This window comes from Phocoena sinus, chromosome 17, assembly GCF_008692025.1.
Source record: "Phocoena sinus isolate mPhoSin1 chromosome 17, mPhoSin1.pri, whole genome shotgun sequence".
Lineage (NCBI taxonomy): Eukaryota > Metazoa > Chordata > Mammalia > Artiodactyla > Phocoenidae > Phocoena > Phocoena sinus.
In genome coordinates, this window is record NC_045779.1 from 28,217,913 (window position 1) to 28,237,416 (window position 19,504).

General features: G+C 36.5%; 1 protein-coding gene across 12 annotated transcripts in view; it reads left to right on the forward strand.

Moving 5' to 3' along the window:
* Positions 1 to 19,504, forward strand: part of RALYL (RALY RNA binding protein like) — a 900,595-nt gene that overhangs the window by 815,481 nt on the left and 65,610 nt on the right. For all 12 annotated transcript variants that reach the window (XM_032610288.1, XM_032610292.1, XM_032610297.1 and 9 more), the window contains one exon: positions 15,904 to 16,017. In XM_032610288.1, coding sequence (XP_032466179.1) covers positions 15,904 to 16,017 — 114 coding nt within the window. The remainder of the gene's footprint in view (positions 1 to 15,903; positions 16,018 to 19,504) is intronic.

The following is a 19,504-nucleotide window of genomic DNA, read 5'->3' on the forward strand; positions in this document are numbered from 1 at the left end:
AAAAATTTGTCCATTTCTTCCAGGTTGTCCATTTTATTGGCATATAATTGGTTGTAGTAACCTCTCATGTTCCTTTGTATTTCTGTAGTGTCAGTTGTGACTTCTTTTTCATTTCTAAGACTATTGATTTGAGTCTTCTCCCTTTTTTTCTTGATGAGTCTGGCTAATGGTTTATCAATATTTGTTATCTTCTCAAAGAACAAACTTTTAATTTTATTGATCTTTGCTATCGTTTCCTTCATTTCCTTTCCGTTTATTTCTGATATGATCTTTGTGACTTCTTTCCTTCTGCTATCTTCAGGGTTTTTTGTTTCTCTTTCTCTAATTTCATGAGGTGTAATGTTAGGTTGTTTATTTGAGATTTTTCTTGTTAATTGAGATAGGATTTTATTGCTATAAACTTCCCTCTTAGAAATGTTTTTGCTGCATCCCAGAGGTTTTCGGTCATCATGTTTCATTGCCATTTGTTTCTAGGTATTTTTTTATTTCCTCTTTGATTTCTTCTGTGATGTCTTGGTTAATTAGTGATGTATTGTTTAACCTCCATGTGTCTGTATTTCTTACAGTTTTTTTTCCTGCATTTAATATCTAGTCTCACACCATTCTGGTTGGAAAAGATACTTGATATGATTTCCATAATCTTAACATTACCAAGGCTTGACTTGTGACCCAAGATATGCTCTATCCTGGAGAATGCTCCATGAGCTGTTGAGAAGAAAGTGATTTCTGTTGTTTTTGGATGGAATGTCCTATAAATATGAATTAAGCCCATCTTTTTTAATGTGTCATTTAAAGCTGTGTTTCCTTATGTATTTTCATTTTGGATCTGTCCATTGGTGAAAGTGGGATGTAAAAATCCCCTACTATGATGTGTTACTGTCGATTTTCCCTTTTATGGCTGTTAGCATTTGCCTTATGTATTGACGTGCTCCTATATTGGGTGCATAAATATTTACAATTGTTGTATCTTCTTCTTGGATTGATTCCTTGATTATTACATAGTGTCCTTCTTTGCATCTTATAATAGTCTTTATTTTAAAGTCTCTTTTGTCTGATATGAGAATTGCTAGTTCAACTTTCTTTTGCTTTCCATTTGCCTGGAATACTTTTTCCATCCCCTCACTTTCAATCTGTATGTGTCCCTAGGCCGTCAGTGGGTCTCTTGTAGACAACATATATATGAGTCTTATTTTTGCATCCATTCATTCAGTCTATGTCTTTTGGTTGAAGCATTTAATCCAGTTACATTTAAAGTAATTATCGATATGTATGTTCCTATTACCATTTTCTTAATTGTTTCAGGTTTGTTACTGTAGGTCTTTTCCTTCTCTTGTGTTTCTTGCCTAAAGAAGTTCCTTTAGCATTTGTTGTAAAGCTCGTTTGGTGGTGCTGAATTCTCTTAGCTGTTCTTGTCTGTAAAGCTTTTAATTTCTCCATCAAATCTGAATGAGATCCTTGCTAGGTAGAGTAATCTTGGTTGTAGTTTTTTCTCCTTCATCACTTTCAATATGTCCTGCCACTCCCTTCTGGCTTGCAGAGTTTCTGCTGAAAGATCAGCTGTTAACCGTATGGGGATTCCCTTGTGTGTTATTTGTTGTTTTTCCCTTGCTGCTTTTAATATTTTTTTCTTTGTATTTAATTTTTGATAGTTTGATTAATATGTGTCTTGGCATGTTTCTGTTTGGATTTATCCTGTATGGGACTCTCTGTGCTTCCTGGGCTTGATTAACTATTTCCTTTCCCATATTAGGGAAGTTTTCAACTACAAACCTTTCAAATATTTTCTCAGTCCCTTTCTTTTTCTCTTCTTTTTCTGGGACCCCTATAATTCTAATGTTAGTGCATTTATTGTTGTCCCAGGAGTCTCTGAGACTGTCCTCAATTCTTTTCATTCTTCTTTCTTTATTTTTCTCTGCAGTAGTTATTTCCACTATTTTATCTTCCAGGTCACTTATCCATTCTTCTGCCTCAATTATTCTGCTATTGATTCCTTCTAGAGAATTTTTAATTTCATTTATTTTGTTGTTCATCATTGTTTATTTGCTCTTTAGTTCTTCTAGGTCCTTGTTAAATGTTTCTTTTATTTTCTCCATTCTTTTTCCAAGATTTTTGATCATCTTTATTATCATTACCTATTTTTCAGGTAGACTGCCTATTTTCTCTTCATCATTTGGTCTTCCGGGGTTTTACCTTGCCCCTTCATCTGCTGCATATTTCTCTGCCTTCTCATTTTGCTTAATTTACTGTGTTTGGGTCTCCTTTTTGCAGCCTACAGGTTCATAGTTCTTGTTGTTTTTGGTGTCTTCCCCCAGGGGGTAATATTGATTCAGGGGCTTGTGTAGGCTTCCTGATAGAGGGGACTGGTGCCTATGTTCTGATGAATGGGCCTGGTTCTTGTCTTTCTGGTTGGCAAGGCCATGTCCGGTGGTGTGTTTTGAGGTGTGTGTGAACGTAGTGTGATTTTAGACAGTCTCTCTGCTAATGGGGGGGTTTTGTTCCTATCTTGCTAGTTGTTTGGCATAGGCAGTCCAGCACTGTAGCTTTCTGGCCATTGAGTGGAGCTGGGTCTTAGCATTGAGATGGACATTTCTGGGAGAACTCTTGCCAATTGGTATTATATGGGGCTGTGAGGTCTCTCGTGGTCCAATGTCTTGAATTCGGCTACCCCACCTCAGAGTCTTAGCCCTGACACCAGGCCAGAGCACAAAGACCCTGTTAGTCACCTGGCTCAGAAGAAGAGGGAGGAAAAAAAAAAAAGAAAGAAAAAATAAATAAATAAATTTTAAAAATAAAATAATTAAAATAAAAATATTATTAAAATTAAAAAAATATATAATGTAACAAAAAAATAAAAAAGAGCAACCAAACCAATAAACAAATCCACCAATGATATCAAGCACTAAAACTATACTAAGATAAACATAAAAATCTGACACGTCAGTCACATACAACAAATCCCAAGTCTACACTTGCTCCCAAAGTCCACCACCTCAATTTTGGGATGATTTGTTGTCTAGTCAAGTATTCCACAGATGTAGGGTACATCAAGTTGATTGTGGGGATTTAACCAACTGCTCCTGAGGCTGCTCAGAGAAATTTCCCGTTTTCTTCTTTGTTCACACAGCTCCTGGGGTTCAGCTTTGATTTTGGCCCCACCTCTGCATGTAAGTCGCCTGAGGGCGTCTGTTCCCCACCCAGAGAGGACGGGGTTAAAATAGGAGCTGATTTGGGGGCTTGGGCTCACTCAGGCTGGGGCGAGGGAGAGGTACAGAATGCAGGGCCAGCCTGCAGCGGCAGAGGCCAACATGATGTTGCAACAGCCTGAGGCACGCCCTATGTTCTCCTGGGAAAGTTGTCCCTGGATCACGGGACCCTGGCAGTGGCGTGCTGCTCAGGCCGCCGGTTGCGGGGAGGTGTGGATAGTGACCTGTGCTTGCACACAGGATTCTTGGTGGCTGCAGCAGCAGCGTTAGTGTTTCATGCCCGTCTCTGGTGTCCGTGGTGATAACCACGGCTCGTGCCTGTATCTGAAGCTCGTTTAGGCAGTGCTCTGAATCTCCTCTCCTCGCTCACACCAAAACAATGGTCTCTTGCCTCTTAAGCAGTTCCAGACGTTTTCCTGGACTCCCTTCCGTTTAGCTGTGGTGCTAACCCCTTCAGGCCGTTTTCACGCAGCCAACCCTAGTTCTCTCCCTGGGATATGACCTCCGAAACCCCGAACCTCAGCTCCCAGCCGCCACCTGCCACGGCAGGTGAGCAGACAAGCCTCGCAGGCTGGTGAGTGCTGGTCGGCACAGATCCTCTGTATGGGAATCTCTCTGCTTTGCTCTCTGCACCCCTGTTCTTGTGCTCTCCTCCATGGCTCTGAAGCTTCCCCACCACCACCTCAAGTCTCCACCAGTGAAGGGGCTTCCTAGTGTGTGGAAACTTTTCCTTCTTCACAGCTCCCTCCCAGAAGAGCAGGTCCCATCCTTATTCTTTTGTCTCCCCCTTTTTTTTTTCTTTTGCTCTACCCAGGTATGTGGGGAGTTACTTGCCTTTTGGGAAGTCTGAGGTCTTCTGCCAGCGTTCAGTAGTTGTTCTGTAGGAGTTGTTCCACATGTAGATGTATTTCTGATGTATTTGTGTGGAGAAAGTTGATCTCCATGTCTTACTACCCCACAATATTGAAGCACCCCTCCCCATGATTTTAATATAGAGATGAAGCATCAATCAGAGAAACAATGTTAATATTCAGCCAAGTATCATTAAACATCCCATTTCATCTGTTATTTTGGCCTAATTACATATTCTGCTTTTATGTTTCTGGACAGAGGGTTTAGAGAGGGCTCAATAGAGAATACTGAATTGAGTTTAGAAGGACACGTGGATTTGAAAAGAGAATAAGAGAGTCTCCTACTTTTCTGGTTGGAGTCTCCTACTTTTCTGGGTGAAAATAGAATAAGAGAGTCTCCTACTTTTCTGGGTGGAGAAGAGCAGAGGCTTTGCTTTCAGATTGCCTGGTATGGAATTTTTGTTCCACAACATACAGGCACTGTGGTCTTGAGGAAATCCTGTAATCCTTATATGCCTCTATTTTCTATCTGTAAAATGGAAATAATAATACTGTATATCCAATAGTTTGTCATGGGAATTAAATTACTTATGCATAGCTTAGGCAAGTCTTGTCAAATAGTCAATGTCAGTGAAGTTTATTATTACTATTAGTTGTAGGAGTGGTACAGCAGAGAATAGCAGTTAAGAGTATGGGATATGAAACTGCTATAACTGGAATCCAGTAGTGGCTCTGCCATTTATTAGCTGTGTATTTTGGGACAAGATACATTGTTTGTTGTGCCTTAGTTTCCTCATCTATAAAATGGGAATGATAATTTTACCACCTTCTCCATAAAGTTTTTGTGAGGATTAAATGAGTTAATACATGTAAAGCTCTTAGAACAGTGTCTCCTGTTATTAAAGTCTTAATAATAATACATAATAATAACTGTTATTATTTTTATCTGAAGCAAAGATTTATCACTAATAATTTCAGTTAAGAAACTGAGAATATTATGATTAAGCAAAATGAAAGAAAAAGATGGATAAAAGGACAGTGAAAGGTTGTGGAGAATATTGAAGGGTTGGAATTTCATCCAGGGCTGAGGGAAAAGACTCTCAGCAAAATGCTACCTGATCAAAATGATAGTTTAAGAAATTTATATGGTCGTTGTATTCATGTGCTAAGTCTGCCATAACAAATTACCACAATCTAGATGGCTTAAAGAACAGAAATCTATTTCCTCACGGTTCTAGAAGTTAGAAGTTAGAGATCAAGGTGTGGGTCATATTGGTTCCTTCAGAGGGCCTTGAGGGAAGGGTCTGTGTCAGCCCCCTCTCCTTGGCTTGTAAATGGTCATCTTCTCCCTGAGTCTTCACATCATCTGCCCTCTGTGTTTATGTTTCCAAATTTCCTCTTCTTATAAGGACACTAGTCATATTGGACTAGGGCTTACTGGATCTACTGACCTCCTTTTAACTTGATTACCTCTTTAACTGCCCTATGTCTAAATACAGTGACAGTTTGGAAGCTGGTGGGGCTAGAACCTTCATATATAAAATTTGAGGGAGGTACAGAATTCAGCCCATAACAAAAAGTTATGTGCATATAAAGCCTAAACAAAATGTGGAGATCCTGGCACATCCTTCAGCTCTGTTATTTTAATAGCCAAGTTCTTGGATATTTTTTCAGTTAAGTAATTAGCTGAGAATGAAATTAAGGCCCATTTAGCTCATCCTGGTAAACACACTGAATTTCTCAGACACACATGGCTTCAGTGTCTGGATGTTGATGAGCACTTTGTATAAAGAGAGTAATAAGTCCCTGCTAAGATCACAACCTAATATTTAGATACACAGCAGCCCAACCAAAACAATTACAATGTGTTTATAATAAATAAATACATTTGTGAGCATCTGTGCTTGGCTTGTTCACTAGGGTTTAATGCGGCTCATTAACATAACCAGATTTAAAAATACAGACAGAAAAGAAGGCAAATAAAAGGTTCAGCAGAATCTTTATATCAACATAGCTTTTGAACATTTGAGATGGTTTTCTCAGTTTTACTGTAGAGCTTATGCTTTTCTTTGTACTCCACTAACAGTTCCAGAAAAGTGTTAATCATTCCACTGTGAGATTATAAAAGTTTGTGAGCATTAGGTCCAATCAATAAACCTTAACATTTCTTACTTCTTCTGCTTCTTCCTCTTCTGCTCTTTTCCTAGGTCTGGTCCTAATAAGCAGTCCTTGACTACTCTAATAGTCTCTTAAAACTAGTTTTCTTGACTCTGTGCTCTCCTTAATCTCATTAATTACATGCCCAACTACAGGATTATTCTAAACCAAATGCTTTGTCAATTCCTCACTCAGGATTCCAAATTACTACCATTTACTAAGTAAGAATCCAAACTCTTCAGTGTAGTCATCCAGGTATATCTGATCTGGTACTTCCATTCCCAGTTTTCCCCTTACTCTTCTCCTAGCTTAATGGAAGACTTATTTAAATGTTTCAAAACTCATGTTCAGGTACTTCCATCTGAAAGCCCTTTCCTTTATCTCAAGAAATGTGTTATCAACGCATTATCTTCTTCCATACAAATAAGCGTTATTAATGATTTTACCTGTCTTACAAGGTCTGGCTCAAGTTAATGTCATTCTTATGAAACAAGTTTGAACCCTTCTGTGCTACAAAGGTATCATCTGTCCTCTAAAGCCAAACCACTTGTTCATCTTCTTATTAGGAGACTTAAGCCCTTCTACTTAATTTTATAACTATTTTTATGGATATCTAATCTCTCCATTTTAGATTACAAATGTATCCTTCAAGTCACTTTTGCATTGCACAACATATATTCTTAATTACTTATGGAATGTGTGTCACCAATATTATTTTGGCTTTTTGCATTTTCCTTTTGGTTTTTTATATATTTCACAGTTGACTATGAACTACTTCTTTAGAAATGCTACTTAGTTTTAGAATATCTTGAGTTAGTGAAACAAGGGGACAAATTCTGACCTACACTCCAGGGTTTAAAAGAGGCCAGGATGTTGATGCACGTTTCCAAGCTCTTTAAGATTTGCTTCTTCCTTTACTTAGAAGATCTTGCTTCCTTGCTGAAATCCAAAGTAGCTTTCCAGTCTTAGTTCAAGTCTCCATTTTTTCATGAATATTTTTATGATCAGTGATCTAACCATATGGAAATTAATTTTGCTTCTGTTTTTACTCACATAGTTAACATAATTTCAATTACCACCAAACTGATGTTCCATAGATGAAATAGATGTGACCCCTAAGAAACAAATATTCCATAGACAAAATAGACAGGATCTTTCATTTTCAAGATCTTACAGTCTGGTAGGGAAGACCAAAAAGTAACTTCAACATCAAACAATAGGCACATTTAATTTATTCCTCCATGATTTTACATATTTTATGTTCTTATGTATTATAATAAGTTGTTTATCTATTTTTTTTGGCTCCACTAATTATAAACTCTATGAGAACAAGGAGGCAGGCTTGGGACAAAAAAAAATCAATCAAACAAGCAAGGATAAAGCACAGCTTTGGAATCAGGCAGCCCACTCTAAACTTGATTCTGTTGCCTCTTTGCTAGACTACCTTAAACACATTACTTAACTTCTCTAACATTCACTTTTCTAATCCATAGAACAACTTTAATAATATATACTTTGTATGTTTATCTAAGTGATATGGTATATGTGCAGCTGCTAGTGAAATGTTAGATGCATGGATGCATACAGTAGGTATTTAATGAATAGTTATTGAATAAAATAATACATTCATTCCCCATTTCATTTTCACTTTCTAAAAATATACATAAATAATTGGTATAAGTGTACATAGGCATAGGTACTATGAATGCATACATATGCACGTATATGTAATTGCTTTTTCTAGAAAATTCCACCCATAGGGGTGGTAACTGCCGAATTATATTTACATATATAAATTGAGAATTACTTCAATTGCTTCACTTTTTTAGCAAAATTCTTTAAAGTCTGACTTTTGTTTTTTTAATTAATTGATATTGGAGTATAGTTGCTTTACAATGTTGTGTTAGTTTCTACTGTACAGCAAAATGAATCAGCTATACATATATACCCTCTTTTTTTTTTTTAGCTGTACACGTGCCTCTCCTGTTGTGGCCTCTCCCGTTGCGGAGCACAGGCTCAGCAGCCATGGCTCACGGGCCCAGCTGCTCCACGGCATGTGGGATCTTCCCGGACTGGGGCACGAACCCGTGTCCCCTGCATTGGCAGGCGGACTCTCAACCACTGTGCCACCAGGGAAGCCCCTATCCCCTCTTTTTTGGATTTCCTTTCCATTTAGGTCACCATAGTGTATTAAGTAGAGCTCCCTGTGTTATACAATATGTTCTCATTAGTTGTCTATTTTATACATAGTATCAATAGTGTGTATGTGTCAATCCCAATCTCCTAGTTCCTCCCACCCCACTCCAAAGTCTGACTTCTGAAAAATATTTCCTAGGCTGGCAAATTAGCTTCTTCTGCATATTAGTTTATAGTCGGAAGACCTAAGCTTGAACCTGAACTCCACCTGTTCTGATTACTACATTACACAAAATCATAAATTTTAGGGCTTTGAGAATGTCATGTAAATTGTCAGATTCTCAGCTTTCTTATTGATGAAATAGTGTATATAAAAGTGATTGATAAATTTAAGTTCTATGCAAATTATATTTTTTGATATTTATATAATTTATCAAAGGCTGGGGGGAAATTAAAAGAGTAATATAAATTAACGTGAATTATTGTTAAAGGTCACATGATTACAAACATTTTTAAATTTTCTTAATAGTTCATAGGAAACACAGTGTTGGTGAGGGAGGGTATATATAATTATTTAGACCAGGGCTTCCAAGGCGTCGTATTTGTTTGATCAGATAATTCTTTGGTGTGGTGTTGGGGGTAACCTGTACACTGTAGGACATTTAGCAGACCAGATGCCCACTAGATGCCAGTAGCACCACCCTCTCCAAGTTGTGGCAATCAAAAATGTATCCAGACAGTGTAAAATGTCCCCTGCAGGGCAATATTACCCTTTGTTAAGAACCACTGATCTAGACAGTTAGCTTAAGAGTCTTCATTTGTCCCTGGATAGACTTACCCCACAGGTGATTAAAATAAATTTAAATACTTTTCACCACATAAATCAGAGAAGCACACATTTTTTGATATAGGCAAATGGTGTCATTCTGTGTGCCTAATTTCCTTTTTGGATTATATCTCACGTGACAACAAAAGGCACAGATGTTATTTTGTTGACTGTTATCAAAACACAGTAATATTTATCACCAAATCAATGAACTGTTTAGACAGAGCAAGTCTGAAATGATTTAAGGTGGCTTCTTTATTTTTTTTCTAACTAAAAACTACAGTGATAGTTTAAGAAAAATATTTGATTATCTGTATGATATAACCTGGCTCCTAGTTTCTCTAGAGTCTAAAAACAAGCTAAAGGAGTCTATCCTAGGAACTCTGTTAGTTGTTTTTCAATTTATAATTTTGCTGATCTTGAAGAATAATTCTAAATTCAAGTCTGGTAATCACCCATACAAAAATAAACTATTGTACTCAACCGGACAACCAAAGATTTTTATGACAGTATGTTTTCTTTTGTTTATAATTTTTTGCAATTTTCTTTTTGTTGAACTTATCTAGAGGAAAGAGTAAAAGACATTTTCTTTTGAAGGTAATATTACTGATGTCTTCTAAAACACCAATATGTGTGTATACTCAACTACGAGGGCAAACTCTTCCTCTATATTAACTTGAAATACCAGCTCTCTAACTGGTTACTGATAAATTTATTTTTGTACCTTTGATCACTCCCATAAACTCCAGGCTTATATACCTCACTGCCTACTTATCACTTGTATTTGGACACAAATAGGCATCTCACAATCAAGTCTAAACTGGTCCTCTGATCTTCCCCCTCAACCTGAACTTCTACAAGTCTTCCTTATCCCAGCAAATGGCAAGTCCACCCTTCCAGTTACTCAGACCCCAAATTCTGGAGTTCTCTTTGACTCCCCTCTTTCACCTATACTTCTAATCATCCGCAGATTATTTCCTCTCCATCTTTAGAATATATGCATAATTCATCTACTTCTCACAACCTGACTGCTAATACCTTGGTCTGATCCAATCTACTGACATCTCTCACTTGAATTATAATCCACAGGCTTCTTAGTGATTTCACTGATTCCACCCTTGCCCTTCTGCAGTTTTTTCGCAACACGAAGTCAGAATGATGCTCTTCAGGTAAATCAGTGACAGCTACATGACTCAGAGTAAAAGTCACAGTGTTACTCTGGCCATAAAGACTCTGTACAATATTCTCCATATGTTTTTCCCTTTCTCAAGTCCCCGCCTTACCTCCTGACTGTTCATACTCTTCTCCCACTTGCTCTTTCCACTCCAGCCACGTTGACCTCTTTGTTGTCCCTTACACACCCCAAGTACACGCTTGTCTCTGACCTTTGGGTTTATCGTTCCTCTGCCTCATAATTCCCCCATCCCACCATCCGTAGACATTCCCATGACTTGCTTTCTCCCCTTATTGAAACTTTTCCCCCAACGTCACCTTATTAGTGGAGCTTTCCCTGACCAACCTGTATAAAATGACAAATGTCACTCCCTAGCAAGGCCTTCCCTAACTTCTTGTCTTCATTATTTTTTCCCCATCTGGAGGTATATATTTCACTGTAGTTTGAATCAGTGTAGTTTGTAGTTTAAGATAATATAATTATCAAATGATACATATTGTTACACTACTATTAACTAGACTTAGCTATATCAGTGTTTTTTTCATTGTGTTAAATGTATACTTGTAAAGAAAATTGCTGCAAACCTCTTTATCTCCCTCCCATATATAGATATATAGATGTTTGTTTATTGTCTTCTTCCACACCTAGATGGGAGTTCCACAATTTCAGGGACTTTCACCTCTCTTGTTAACTAATACATCCCCAGCTCCTGGCAAGGAGCCTGACAATAATGGGTCTCCATAAATATTGTTGAGCGAATATGTTACACACTTGAGTTAAAAAAATGAGAGCAGTTTAAAAAAAATGAGAGTAGTTCCTGCTCTTGTCATGGAGAGAGACATTTAAAGAAATGATCATGCAAAGAATCATCTGAAAGAAGTATGGTTGGGAGGAGGATGAGATTGTTGAAGAAAATGATCAAAAGTTGAGGATGACTTTACAATGTAGGTAGCATTTGAGCTGAATATTTAAGTATTAAATGGCATTTACTAGGTGAGGAAGATGAGAGTGTAAGACAGGCCAATGAAAACAACAGAAACAAAGGTATGGATGTCTGAAAACACAAGACATATTCAAGGGACACTGAACAGGTGTGACTATGTAGAGACTAAGATAATTAGAAAAGCAAGAAGAAGATGAGGCAAGAGATGGTAACTTGGAGCTGGCTTGGAAATAAAGCAATTTTCTCAAATTCTAAAATTCATAATTTTTAAATTGCAGGATTCATAATCTTCAGTAATTAGATCTCATTTTCCCAAGCCTCTAGCTCGTCTATATTAGGGGAAAATTGTATAGCAGCAAGTTGATTTAAAGTATTCGTTATTATTCTTAGCAAAAGAAATACTCCTGACTCGCACTAATACTCTATATAAATATAAATAATGGTGTTATATCCTCTGCCAATGTATCTTAAAAAGTGAGGATTATGGATTTAGAGTACTAGGTGGAATTGAGAAAAGAGTTGTTACCACAGGCATGGGTTACTTTCATATTCTTTCCTCATAGTGCTTCTGGAGAAAAGGCATATTTCCATGCTAATTTTCTTTTTGCACTTCCTCTTTGCTTATCTATCTCCCCAATATACAGGCAACTCAAAAGTAGTGTCCAGCACATACACAAAGCTTTTAATAAAATTTGTTGATCGGTTTGAAGTTGGCATGCAGTGTAACCATATCTACATACACATACCTACAAATTTTCTGGTATTTGGTAATTCTTACTGTGTTTAATACACTGAACTAAGTTCTGTTAAGAATGCAAGTTCTATTAATGAAGGAAGGAAGGAGAGGGAGGGAAAGAGGGAGGGAGGGAGAGAAAGTGGAAAGAAGTAATTGGATGCCCTCTCTTCATTCAAAAAATTTGGTTGTAGAGAGCCTATGATGGGGTAAATCCATTAATGTGTCTTGCTTCATACAACCATCCTATATTCCTTCTTTTTAAAAAGTTGTATCATCAGAAATCTGAATAATTTACCCAGGAATCTGAATAATTTTTTGTGGATCTGGTATATGATGAGAAGACAAAAAGTTTTCATTAGGTACCAATTTGATATAGGATATCTTCTTAAACCTGTTAATATCATTTTTTTAATTAAGGAGGACAGACTTCACAGCCTAGGACTTCATGGTAAGCATCAGGAACCTCATCGGTCAATAAGAGGAGAAGGAGCTTATTAAAACACAGAAAAGTGTGACTCCTAAAATTCTTCAATGCCTAATTAGGTCTTCACTCTCAAGAAGTTTGCAAGTTAATATGAAAAGTAGATATATAAAGGAAAAATCAACTAGCAATATGTGTCTAGCAGTAAATGTGAGATGCTGTTAAATAGATTACAGGTAAGAGGTACACCCTTCAGTGGGTTAAATGAAGAAGAATTAATAGGGGAGGCAAGACTAAAACTAAGCTCCAAAAGGCAGGTAGACATATTTGGGGAGAGAAAGTCTTTGCTGGAATAGGCATGTAAATAATAATAATAATAGCTTCTGCTTCTACCATGTATTTTACCTGGTGATATTCTGATCATGGTGCTAAAGTGCTTTATGTTCATTATCTCATTAAATTCTTATAACAAGCCTTTAGGGTAAAGGATGGAAGTTAAAGATAAGGAACCTAAATCTTAGTGATTACAAGTGGCTCTCCAATGGACATAAATGCAAACTAGAGTCTATCTGGTTCCATATACTCTTTGATTAAGCATTAAGCTGTTCTGTTCAAGTGAAGAGTTTGCTTTAGTAAGAAATGGAATATACACCTGGAAATATACTTTGGAGCAGACCTTAAATACCAGTTTAAAGAGTTGGTGCATGTGTGCTTTTGGTCTTTTTCCTATAGAAATGGGGACATTCTGGAAGTTTTCAGTAGGGAGGACTTATGACTTTTACATATATTACTCTGAGTTCACTATGTAAGAGGCTGGGTGAACTAAAAGCAGAAGCCCAATTGAGAGTGCAGTGGAAATGGATAGGAAAAAAAAGATGTAAAAAGAAAAGAAAAGAAAATGGACAGGGATGTTTTACACCTAAGACTCTCCTTAACTCTGAACTGACTTTAATTTTCAAAAAAAATATCAGAAATCCAAGTTGCAAAAATTTTTTTAATTCTAGGTTTGGAAATCTATAGTTATAAAATATACATCTATTTTGATAGAGTAAGTAAAAACAGACAGGAGCTTAATCCATGGTGCAGTGGAAAATTTGTTAACAGGAGCCCCCCAAAAGTAGAAAAAGTCAGAAAAGATTGGAAAGAGAAGTATATCAGACACAGAGGTGGCTTATACCAGCAATATCATCTGGAAACCAGACACAACAGCACAACACCATATTCCATCTATAGAAAATGAATACAACTGAAGGAGGGAGCAAAAGGGCTACAACCAACTAGGCCAGATGAGCGGGCAGCCTTCTCCCAAGCAGAGCACTGAATGCAGTAAGGAAACAACTTTCACAATTGCTTAAGAAGCAAGACTATTTCTAAGCCTTGTTTTCCAGGACCATGGTGAGCATTTGCTGCTAGCCATTCCAAGATTGGAGCTGGGCAGTTTGCACAGGGCTGGAGACTGATTCAACATTCCCTGGGAGGGACCAGGAAAGAGCAGATAGGATGTCTGGATTACATCCTTAGCTGTATCTAAGCTTGAATCCCATTAACTAAGTAGCCCCAAATTTTATAATGATATCGCTCTGATCTTAAAAGACATTTCTACAGTGTTAGACATAAGTCTCAATATAGTTTCTACTAAATAGGGTATTAGTGATTTGTTTAGTTATGTTTTTTAAGGAGATAGTCAACCTCATTTCTGGGCTGAGGAGTGACTTCACTTACTAAAAAATACATCCCATTTGTTTCCAGCCACAGTCCCATTTCTCCTGCACTGAAATCTAATGTTTTAAGGTAAAATATTTTCTATTAAATTTGATAGGTTTAAGTAAAACTACATGGCATGCTTCCATCAAAGGAAATGAAAATCATTCTTCAAAGCTGAATCAATTTACAATTGTGACAGATGGTGTTTCAACTATAGCTGTGATTCAACAATGGCACTTTGATGTCTTAGAAATAATTGCCATAGGAGCAATTTTCTATTTTAAACTGTGTTCCAATTTCAGTCTGTTTCTTCATAATAGGAACTCTAAAGGATCGCTTATTCTTGTAGTTTTTATTTTGCAAACTACTTTGTAACATAAATAAAAATCTGCTTGTTATGAAAAATTTCTGGTTTTATAATAGAAAATGTTTTTTCATGTTTATATTGGAAAAAATCTATTCTTCCTTTGAGCAATTAGTGTATATTGATACATAATTTATCATATAGATTATATCATATGTCTTAGTTGACAACTACCGCTATTTCAAGCAAACATATATTGCCTTTAGTTTTTAACTACTTAGAAAAAAATTCTGAAGACTAAAGAATCAATCAAACTAAACACTCAATTTCTTCAGGAATATCCAAGCCAAGTTTATTATAAACTTGAAAGGAAAAGTGACAGAAAAGAATAATAGACTGAAATCAAGATCTTTACCCCAGATATTGAAGCATAGCTCTCTGCTGAGGCATGGATACCCAAAAACTCACCTAATGAATGCTCATAGACAGGTTTAGTTCTTCTAGATTTATAGCTTTAAAAATCTTTGATCTCATTATTGAGGGTTCATGACAAAGTTTCCAGTGATTCTCAAAGAAATGAGAAAATAAGAACAGTGCAGTGAATTTTTCATAAACATCAACATACTTCATTGAAAGGATTGTCCTTAAAATAGGAAACTGACCTTATCTTATCATTGATAGTAGGATGTTTTTTGTGTTTAACATCCTTATTTGCCAAACTAAAAGTAGTCAATCTTGTGTTAGTTCCATTTTTAGATAGTCCCATTAAACACTCAAAACCTGGAAAAGGAGCCACAACTGTAGAAATTATCAGTGGAGACTTCAGTGAATTTCCTTTCCTTCGAAGCCCCAGGGCTTAAAAAGAGGCACACACACAACCCATTGCTGTAGTTTTTAATAAAGAAAGTAGCAAAAGTACAGCAAGTTGGAGAGAGTTCTCTAGCATTTAAGACACTTCTTTAGAGGACAAATGTTATGTCTTGGTTTCAATCAATCACTAAGGACCTGGATTAAAAATATCACTGAAATATACATTACAACATAGTCCTCAAAGCAGTATCATAGTTCTCAAAGCATACCTGTCATGATTTAATCATTCCTCAATCTGAATCTGTCTTACATTACAGATTTACTCTACCATTTGCACTGAATTTAGTATCTTTAGTTAGTGTATAAAACATTTCTAGATTCCTCTATCCCATTGCATAACTTTCAGTGAAAAGATTTAGTATCAAATGTTCACATCGCTGGGAATCACTGCTTGTAATTGGCAAAGTCATCCAGTATTGCAAGATCACTGGAAGCAATGAGAAACAGATAAGATTGAAAAGTACCCTATGTGATGTGGCACAGTCCTGAGAAAACACGGGGTGTCTGTGAGTTGTGCTCTAAGTGGGTCGTGGTGCATTTGACATTCTGTTGCATTCTTTCCCTTTTCCCCTTTCCAGTGAAATCAGATGAATTACAGACAATCAAGAAAGAATTAACCCAGATCAAAACTAAAATTGACTCCTTGTTAGGGCGCCTGGAGAAGATTGAGAAGCAGCAGAAGGCGGAGGCAGGTAAGTGAAAAAAATCTGTGGCTACAGACATGTCAGAATTAAACCATTGAAACAGTGTCAATCACGGAGACAGCACAGGCCCAGAGGGATACTGGCTGAGTTTAATAGAGTTTAGTACATTTACATGAATACAGTCTTTAAGCTTAGACTTGCAATGATGGAATCTGATTTTTAACTTTTTAGAGAAGGTGAGCCAATTTGCCTAAAATTCATATTTTTAAAAAGAAGGGAAAAAAGGAAAAGTATTTTGATGCTAATAATAAGTAACAGTTGGATCATAATTAAAAGTTTACATCTCAATATCAAGTAACCTTTAAGAAAATTAAATCAATTAATGAAATGTTCTATTGGGCTAAAATTATATTCATATTTCATTAAATTAACTTCAGCAAAATTTCACAGATTTCAAAAACCATGATTATAAAGCCCCACTCTTGCATTGCTGCAACTCTGCAAAACTTCAGAACCCATTTGCAGGATCTCAGTATCAACAGTATGTCTGGCCACCCGAGGCCATATCATTTGACTTACTTCTTTAACTTAATGTACTCTCTCCTTTGAATTATCTTTCCTGACCCTCAATCCATGCTAATAAAATTCTAATACCCTTTTATATGGCAACAGACAGTTTTAAAATCATACACTATGAGAACTGACATAAACTTAGAGATGAGCTAGTTCATAATTTGCAAATTGTATTCTGCAGGGTCTTTGATGCCTCAGAGGCTCCTTGGAGATGAGATGAGTGCTGGAAGAACACCCAGGAGGCAGATGAACTCATGCCTCCTCCAAACCCAGCCTTTGCTGCAAACAGTGTGGTTCTACCTGTATATGTTTTATATGTTGAGATTCAACATAAGACTTCATTTGCTAAAAGGCTTCACTTTTTCAAAAATAAACAATACAGTTTTGAAAACCATTGATCAAATCCGGCCTCTGCATTTTGCAGATGAGAAAATGAGGATTCAAGGAGGTAAACTGACTTTTCCATAGCCACATAAATAGTTTGTGATAGACCTAGGTTTCAAACCCAGGTCTTGTGAGTGAAAGCACTGCCCTTTCCAATGTTATAGGAACATTGGAACAATCTCAGGTTCCACCCATGGGCTGGTCCCAGGATTTCCCTGAAGTGAGACTACCTGGGTAACAACTAACTGATGAGAACCACTTGGGATCTAGGGCCACTGAGTTACAACAAAGAGGAACCTGCCTGTTTGTTGACTGTATCACTGGGGAGACGACTAGAGCTTACCTTCTGGTAATGAGGCATGCAGAGTTCAAGACTGAAAAGAAGCCAGCAGTGAGGTAGTGTTACAGCATAATGGGTGACAGAAATATACTGTGGTTCAAATCCTCACAACTTCTTAGCCTCAGTTTTCTCATTTATAAAATGAGGACAGGAATGGCTACCTGACAACGTGAGAAATGAGTAAAGTAGCGCATGTAAGTTGTATAGTACAGTAACTAACATAGAGTAAAGGCTCAATATTTGGTGCTATTTGGTCTTGTTAGTAACATAAACATATATAGGCAAACGAATATTTCCTACTACTATCATGCAGCCTATTTCTAAAACAATAAGCCATATACCTAGCACATGGTAGATTCTCATTACCTTTTGGTAAGTTAATGTGCATTAGAAGTGGTAGATAAATAGTAGATAAAATAGGCTCATTTTTATTAAAAACTTCTGTTATATTTTCTATCGAGAAAAAATATGCGGCCTACACTTCTTAATAGAGAAATTTAGATTTTAGAAAGTATTTTATATGCTGTCTATGGCACTAATCTAAAGTGTTGCTGGAATTGAAATACCCTGTGATGTTGCCTAAATCAATATTTCCCTTTGAGGAACTTCTGTGAAATTCATTATTATGTAAAACAACCCTTACAGCAAAGGACTTTGATAACCAATTTGCACTTCAGTTTAAAGGATTATGGAGAACTCATTTAAATATAAATCACCTCAACGAGAAAAATGTGATCCTTATTCCATCATATTATAATTTCCAGTTTCCTGCAATGAATAATACCTTCCACATATCTTCTTAGAAGATCATCTATAAACAAGACACTAAAATTCAAAGCTTGCATTTTCTTTTCATGAAAGGCTGTCACCTTATTTCTGTACATGCTTAAACTTTCCCAGTCATGAGACAGTTATTTTTAAAATGATAAGCTTAGGCCTTTGATATTTATGTCTTTCTTACTTGAACATGTCAGGAAGAAAGTGGAATTATTTAATTTGTAATTTCAGTTTTGTAGTAATTGTCTCCTGAACAGTATTCATATTTATGGAGATAAGATGATCATTTTCTATATTTTATTTATGAAAAGAAAGCAGGGCTGTATGGACTCAATACTATATTATGGAAAGTGGAGAGAAATACATTAAAATTCTTTTTAATTGCTCAGTACTTCCTTATTAACTTTAAGGAGACACCCATTTTAATGTTTATTTGGTTGCAAGCCAATTATACGGTAGTTAACATTTATTCTTCACTATTGCTCTTTTATACATCTCTCATTCCCAGTTTACTCTTAGTCATTTGATGATGAAAGTTTCCAGCATAGAATAGTGGCAGGAAGGAGATGGAGGGTTACAAACAGGATAAAGCCACACAGCATGGAGCTTGTCCTGAGTTCAAGTTTCATAGGATCACTTTTTTTTTTTCATTTGAAGTGAATTCCTAAGCTCTCAGGAATAATTGTAACGAGGTATAATGACATAATTTTGGATTCTCTGTACCTTAAATTACTGCTAATAGATGTTTGCATGGCATCCTATCTCTTCCTTTGATGTTGTAAACTTCCTCAGAACAAGGTCATGTTTTCTCTAACTTTTATGACTTTTCCAACACCACGTACTATGCACTGGACACAATTTAGTAGGTCATTTAACTCTTCTAGGTCTCAAGCCCCTCAAATGTAAAGTAGAGGAAGGGACTATGGCCTCAAACATATATTCCAGCTTTTAAATTATGATTAGTATGAATTTACCCTGCATATGTTATTTTTTCCTATTTGAATAATTCAAATAACATATGGTGACTATAGATTATTGAAAACAACAAATAACACATATCAATTTAGCCTACAATTGTGCCTCATTCCTAGATAATTCTTTTAAAAGAGAATCATAAATTTCCACATATGAAGACCACAATTTATATGTGCTTTACACAGTGATGTAAAATGACCATAAAGGGTGAAAGGAGTGAGAAGGAAAACTGAAGACTGAGTATCGTACAATGAGCAATGACATCTTTTAAAAAATCAAATTTCAGGCAAAGACTCTCTGATATGAAAAGGCAATTAGGCATTCTTTAATTCACCTTTATTCTCAGTGATGTGCTTCCTATATGACCAGCCAAACTCACTTGGACAATTCCAATGAGATTAGCCAACCTACCCTATCCACTAGACCTAACCACTAGAGATGTCACACATCAGTTCCATCAGGATAAATTCACCTGCCCATATGTTT